This window comes from Astatotilapia calliptera, chromosome 4, assembly GCF_964374335.1.
Source record: "Astatotilapia calliptera chromosome 4, fAstCal68.1, whole genome shotgun sequence".
NCBI lineage: Eukaryota > Metazoa > Chordata > Actinopteri > Cichliformes > Cichlidae > Astatotilapia > Astatotilapia calliptera.
The window spans coordinates 10,570,127-10,576,824 of record NC_137425.1 but is presented as its reverse complement, the minus strand read 5'-3'; the positions used below and the strand labels follow the sequence as shown (position 1 = coordinate 10,576,824).

Below are 6,698 nucleotides of genomic sequence, written 5' to 3'. Positions count from 1 at the left end.
CTTGAGATGTACAAGTCTGTCTATACTACTGGATTCTTACCAGTTTTCACTGGATAGAAAGAAGTGAAGGAGCAATCCAACTCGAAGGTGAAAAATTTTCCCATTTTATTTTTTATATCTGATGCATGGTTGGTTTCACTAATGTTGATGTTTCTGTTAACCTTAAGACTTCAGATCAGAACCGTATGGGATTTTTCACGTCTTTAGGACATTGTGAATCTCAGACTGCTGTCCTTTAAACTGTTAAACTCACGGGAAATGCAAAGCTTTTATAAACTGCTTTTACTTATTGCCTGCCCTGCCAGCAGTGCACACACAGCAGTTTTCTTATTTAACCTCACTCTTCAACGCATATCATATTGAATGTCTATATGAATTGTATATTCAGGGTAATATTTGATGTAAATCCAAAAGTTTATATTTATTTATGAGAAACAGTAAAGGCTGAATAATTTAGTGTTGAAAATGGACTGCGCACTGGTTAGTAATGCAAATTATTGAAGGGTTAATGGAGTTCAAATCCTTCATGTGAAGGCTGAGGAGAACTTTATGACACATTTGTATATACTGCTGTAAATATTTCTGACTGGGGCAAAAGTGTATTTTGTTATTAAAAATGTCGCTTTTTAAAACATGCTGTTCCTATTTATATGCATGGAAACATCCAAGTATTATAGTGTAATAAAGAAAACTGAGGAGTTCAAGAAAGGACAATTTGGATATGTAGTTTTAAACCTTTTTTACAAGTAATTAAGAATGGCTGCTTTATTTGGTTATTGGCATGAATAAAATTAAAAAAGAAAATTGTATGCCTAAATACAGACTCAGTAACCCTAAGCATACCATTGTATTTAAATCATAACAATAATATTTTTGGGGGGGTAAAGGAGGAATAACAGTACAGTATTTATGCTTTACCTGAACCTGCAGCACAGCACAATACATATGGAAAAGCTCTGCTTTGTCCACCACACATATCTCTAAGAACATCAACTACAAGAACAAAAAGTTAATATCATTCTTTTGCCTTCCCCCATTTTTCAGAATGGTTCATTAGTGTGTTGAAGCATAGCATGTCCATCCTGTTACCCTTATTTATAAAATAAGCTGATATTTTATGTGTTTTGATGGTGGATGCACTATCAAATCCTTTTTGAAGTCTTCCTCTGCTAACCTGTTGTGGATCACATGGTTAATTGTGGCTGCTTTAAACATAAAACTGAGAATATTCTTTAGTGTATTTATATAATCCATGTATCACATTTTTTATACCGTATATATTTTGATATGTGGATCCCAAACATGTTGGGTAACGAGACTTTTCATGTAAAAGAAGACTATAAAATGTGTTTAAATGATCATTTCAAAATAGAATACAATGATTTGTTTTAATTATCCCTTACATGTAATATATGAGTTGTATTTTAAAGCAGTCCAAATGTATACATACAGATAATTATAAGGATGGTGAGATCATTAAAATAAACAAGCATTTTACAAGAAACTGTAACAGTGAAAATTCCATGTTGTCTAAACGAATCAATGGGGTCTCTTGAATATAAATATATATAACTAAGTTCAAATGGTGGGCTGGTATATGTCCCATTTACAATGGTGCATACAATGTAAAACTAAGGAAAAATGTTCCAAAAGATTCCAAAAAATCTTGATTTTATTTTGAAAATATGCTCATGCTCTACATACTGGGTTCAGTACCGGTTTAGCATAGAGTATGTGAAGCATTCACAGGTGTGATGTCATCTCAGTTATCTTCTCTCCACCTTTTCTCCCTTTTTTGTTTTGCTCTTCCTAAATAACTAACCAACTAAATAAAATAAAAAGATTTTAGTCATGTCATTTTATACATCATAAAAAATAAACATTAAAAAAAATATACTGTGTTACTACCTTCAATTTTGGTTTCAGTTTTGGTCACAGCTTGTGGGCAGAGCAGCAGGGGCGACACAGGTGTGTGACTAGCTGTATTCAGCCAGGTCTAATTTATTTGTCATTTCTTTGAGAGCGTGTTGTCCTCTATGCTGAAACCATGATGTGGTTCTTCTTCTTCTTTGGCTTCTTAATCACGTGTACAGGTGAGTTTGTTATCTATCGTGTTTGTTTCTTTGTGATATAAAGTTACAATATTATGTCTCCGTTAATTTATAATTCATATCAGCTCTGTTAATGTACCATATAAAAATACTGCCATACTGTCTATGACCTTATATTTTTATATTTGATATTTGCTTTATTTCGCTTGATGGGTTTAGTTTCAGTTTTCGTGTGATTCTGTAGGTTAAGCGAAACTTGTAAATGATACAGCATACTTGTGAAACCTGTTAAACTTGTAATTCCTTGAAAGGTATGACAGAGTTACCAAGTGACAAACAAGAATCTTCTGTTCATAAAATATTTTCTTTTCTACTAAACGGCTTTTTTTCTCCTTCCTATAAACCACATTATCATCTACAGGAGAAACAAAGCATGGTCCCACAAAGCATCTTAAAACTTGATTTATGGGGCTATACTAATTAGACCAGCTTTCATTATTGTTCATCTAATTCATGTAATGTTGTTCATTAGATTGGGCATATTTCTGATGTCATGAGTAGATAGTTTTAAGCTTCTAAAATTGATGTATTTTGGTGTAAAAAAAAATAAATAGCCTCTGTTTGTGGCACCTGTTATGCTGTAGATACTGTCTGATCCACAGTCCTAAGGAAAATCTAGTATTCCAGTGTAGTTTGATGCTTAGTGGCTTTTTAAGAGGTTTTTAAAACCAACATATTCTGTTTTCATGAAAATGAAAAAAGACTCCTTTAAAACTTTCTGTCTGGGGCGTTAAAGAGGATGACTGTAGTTTTAGTTGTCTAATGGTTTTTTTTTACTAGAATGACAACAGGTTCAAGTGTTAATGCACAAAGTCAAGTGAGAGGAAAGAAAGTAGTGTTGGGTATGTTGTGATTTGGGAAAAGGTGTTGAAATATCAGTTTTTTGTTTTAAAATATTGAGTGGCTCATCCTTTAAGTGGAGATTCTTCAGTCCCCTGAACTGAGTACCAGCCATGTTTACATCGCTGTTTGTGCCATATGCCAAACTTAAGTCTACTTCTTCTCTAGGAAACCCTGCAAGTGCCTCCTGTCCATTACAAATTAGTCCCCCTAGAGTTGTGGTGAGACTTGAAGGCTCCTTTTCAGCCAACTGCACCTCACTATCTGACCAGATTGATGGAATGGGCTGGGAGTCTCCATATGGAGGATTGGACCTTACCCAGGGTGTCACTTCTCTTCTCTTTTCAATTGACTCTGTGCCAGTGTGGGAGTTAGAGCCAATGTGTTTTGTAAATCTCCATGATGGTGGTCAGTGTGTAAAACTGTTACCAGTCACTGTTTATAGTAAGTAGCCTTAACTTTCTCATATATTTCCTAGAAAGGTGTTTTAATATTAGAACACTGAATGACATTAATTCATTTTATTTCTTCTACTTGCAGAAATGCCAGACAGTGTGTCATTGAGACAAAATTCAACTACAGTGAAAGAAGGTGAACAGTTTGCCATACAGTGTGACATTGTTAATGTTGCACCAGCAAGAAATCTCTCTATGCTTTGGCACAAAGGAAATAAGATCTTAAATTCTGAGACATTTATTGAGTCCAGTCCATCTCCCGTCAGTAAGTCATCTGTCCTCACTCTGACTGCTCATAGAGATGATGATGGAGCTGAGATCTGGTGTGAAGCAAAACTAAACTTGTGACCAGGAGAACAAGGTCCTGCCATGATGCGCTCAAAGTCACATAGTGTGACTGTACTCAGTGAGTTTTCATCACTTGTAATTGTATTTTCATTTCTTGAAGTTTTTCTCTGTTCATCTCTGTATTCTGATACATTCATAACATTTCTTATTTCGTTATACTTTTTTTATTGTCATAATATTTTGTGCTGTGATTCTCCATTGAGTAGTCGTCATGGGACCAGTGCTGGGATTTTAATTGTTTTGGTGTTTGTTTTAGGGATGTGTAGTTTGTTGTGTTTGTATATAACACTGGAGACAATGGCTCGTTTTTAGGCACACTTTAATGTCCATCAAACTGTTTACATCACACTCACTTCACTTCTTCTCTCTCCTCCTCATTGTACCCGTTACACAGTAGCACCTTTGGCCCAAAGGAGTGATGGCAACCACAGAGCACACAACACCCAGATTCAGTCCACACAAGATAGTTTATTACAGACAGAGCAGAAAGACTGAGAAGATGAGCTGAGAGCGACAATGTTAACACATTTCCCATCTCCCACAGGGGCTCGAACAACCTTTGGAGTCATGCTGGCAATAGGTGTGGCCATTGGAGTTTTGCTCCTCATTGCTGTTGCATATTATGTGACACCCAATGGCACAATCTCTTTCCACAATTGTGGCTATCAACCAGGAACTCCCTCAGGATGAGTATAAGGTAAACCTTTATCTTCTTATAAAAATGCACATCTCTGCTATTATTATTATTTCTAATTATTTTATTTGGTGTTTGGAGAAAACATCTGTAACATGTCTGTTGATGGCCGACGGACATGTCTGCTCTGCGTGCTCTGTGGGTGTTCTTCTGTTCAAAGCTGTAGCTTTAAAAATGCACCTTAAAACACACATGCATCAACACTACAATGAGCGGGTGGAGGGAGGTTTGGAGTCTTCTCTCACCCCCATTCTCTGCGACCTGCTGGAGCAGGGGGGCTAGGAGGAGGAGTTGGCCGTCCAACTGCGGTCTGGAGTATGGAGCCTTCCTGCTGCTGCGGAGTCGGGGCGGTCTGCCTCCCCCCACCGCAGGGAAAAGGGAAACACCACCTGGGTCTGGGTGCAGTTCCCCCCTCCAGGGGCGGGGGCACCTAGACCCGGTTTGTAGAGTACGCTTGGGGAGTGTGATCGTGTGTACAACGTCTCTTTATGTCTGTCTCCACGTTGGTTGAGTGTGGAGTGAGTGCATATGAGAGCATGAGGGTGGGAATGGATGTTTGTATCTGTGTGTGCCTGTATGTCTGTGTCTATATGTCAGATTGGGTGTCAGGCGCCACCTCTCTGGGGACATCTCAGGCCCTCCAAGGTTTGGAGGCCTATCTCCCCCTACCACCACTTCCCCTGCCAGTGGCGGACCCCCTCAGACATCGGTGCGTTGGTGGTTCTTTGTGTCCGGGGATGGGCGTCCAGGTACACACCAGCTCACTCCTTGGCGGCCGCTTATCGGGGCCTGGAGCCTGGGGCTCGCTCGGGCCACTTCGGAGGTGGGGTGCCCCCGGCCTCTCGGCCTGGGGCTCGGTCACTCAGGCGCAGCTGGCTGCCGGCGGAGCTCACGGGCGCGTCACTGCAACTCCCCCTGGCTTCTGCTCCGCGGCTGCTGAGTGAGCCCTCATCTGGGACTCTCCTCAGCTCTTTCCGGGACAGTGGCGCAGCTGCCCCTCTGTTGGTCTTCCTTGGTCTCTTGTGTTCTGGGGGCCTCTGGATGTCTGGAGTTTTGATCTCCTCCACACCTGCTTCACGCCCTGGAGGACGGGGCTGTGGCCCCCCCACACCCTCTAGCAGATTATTACATGAAGGAACCTTTTAAAAAACAAAAAACAAGCGCGTCCATGCTCACAGGTGTACACACGGGTGATCACACCCACAAACTACACCCTTTTTGGCTCCTACCTCAAAGCACACTGTGTTCTGTTGATCTTATGTGCTGCACAATAATGTTTAACATTTAGTATTTACTGTCATATTCCCATATATCATTGTGATGTTGTTTATTCTATTACTCTTGTTCTCTTCTGCTTGCTTTCTTTTTTCTTTCTCAGCAGGTGACCCAGGTGATTGATATATGCATTTTTTTTTCTCTGCCCGTTCTGTTGGTTTTTGTCTTTTGCCCTTCTCCCCCGTCCCTCTTCTCAGCTGTTTCTCTTTCCCTCTTTCTTTCTCCCCTTCTTTCCCCCAGTCAAGTCTGTCCCGTATTCAGTAAGTGAAAATAAAATAAACAATAAAAGGTGAATCAAATGGACCATTACGGCAAGGCTGGGATGGTCAGTTTGGTAAAGTAAATCCGTTGGGCATCTTTCTTTGCCTTTAGACAACAATTCTGAGGGCAAAAGAGCCAAACGGGACAGGCCAAAAAAAAAAAAATGCATTATCTTGTCAGCTATCTCTAAAGCTCCACTAATCAAGACTGCTGCCCTAACACATATTTGTGGTACAGAAAATGTGTCAGGCTTATTATGGAGGCATGACTCACTGCTTCCTGGACTTTTTTTGGACACCTTTTCCACGCAGTTATTTTCTGTTTCAGTTTTAGGCAAAGTTTTCCATTGTATTTGCATGTCTGTAGCTGATGTCAGGATGGTTATTTGAGTGAACTGGTCTTGTTGCTACTGAAGGTGGTTCTACTACCCATTGAATCACATGGCTTTTTTTTCCGTTGTTTTCACTAATTTGCTTATCCATTTTGATTTAGTTTTTGTTAAATACAGTGTAGTGAAAAGGTATTTACCCTTTTCTTGAATTCTTAGCTTTTTGTATTTTTGTTACACTTGAATGTTTCAGATCATAAAATAAATGTTAACATTAGACAAAGATAACCTGAGTAAATGAAAAATGCTATTTTTAAATTATGGTATATATGATGGTATGGGATCCAGTCAACCACAGAGAGAGCCACAAATGGAGAAAACTTGGA

General features: G+C 39.6%; 1 protein-coding gene across 1 annotated transcript; it reads left to right on the top strand.

The window, feature by feature from the left end:
• Window positions 1–1,903: 1,903 nt before the first annotated feature.
• Window positions 1,904–4,444, top strand: LOC113020004 (intercellular adhesion molecule 1-like). The gene is given in 4 exon segments (XM_026163675.2): window positions 1,904–2,093; window positions 3,120–3,395; window positions 3,492–3,812; window positions 4,299–4,444. Coding segments are annotated over 4 exon segments (789 nt in total). The 5' UTR covers window positions 1,904–2,047.
• The last annotated feature ends 2,254 nt before the right edge of the window (window positions 4,445–6,698 follow it).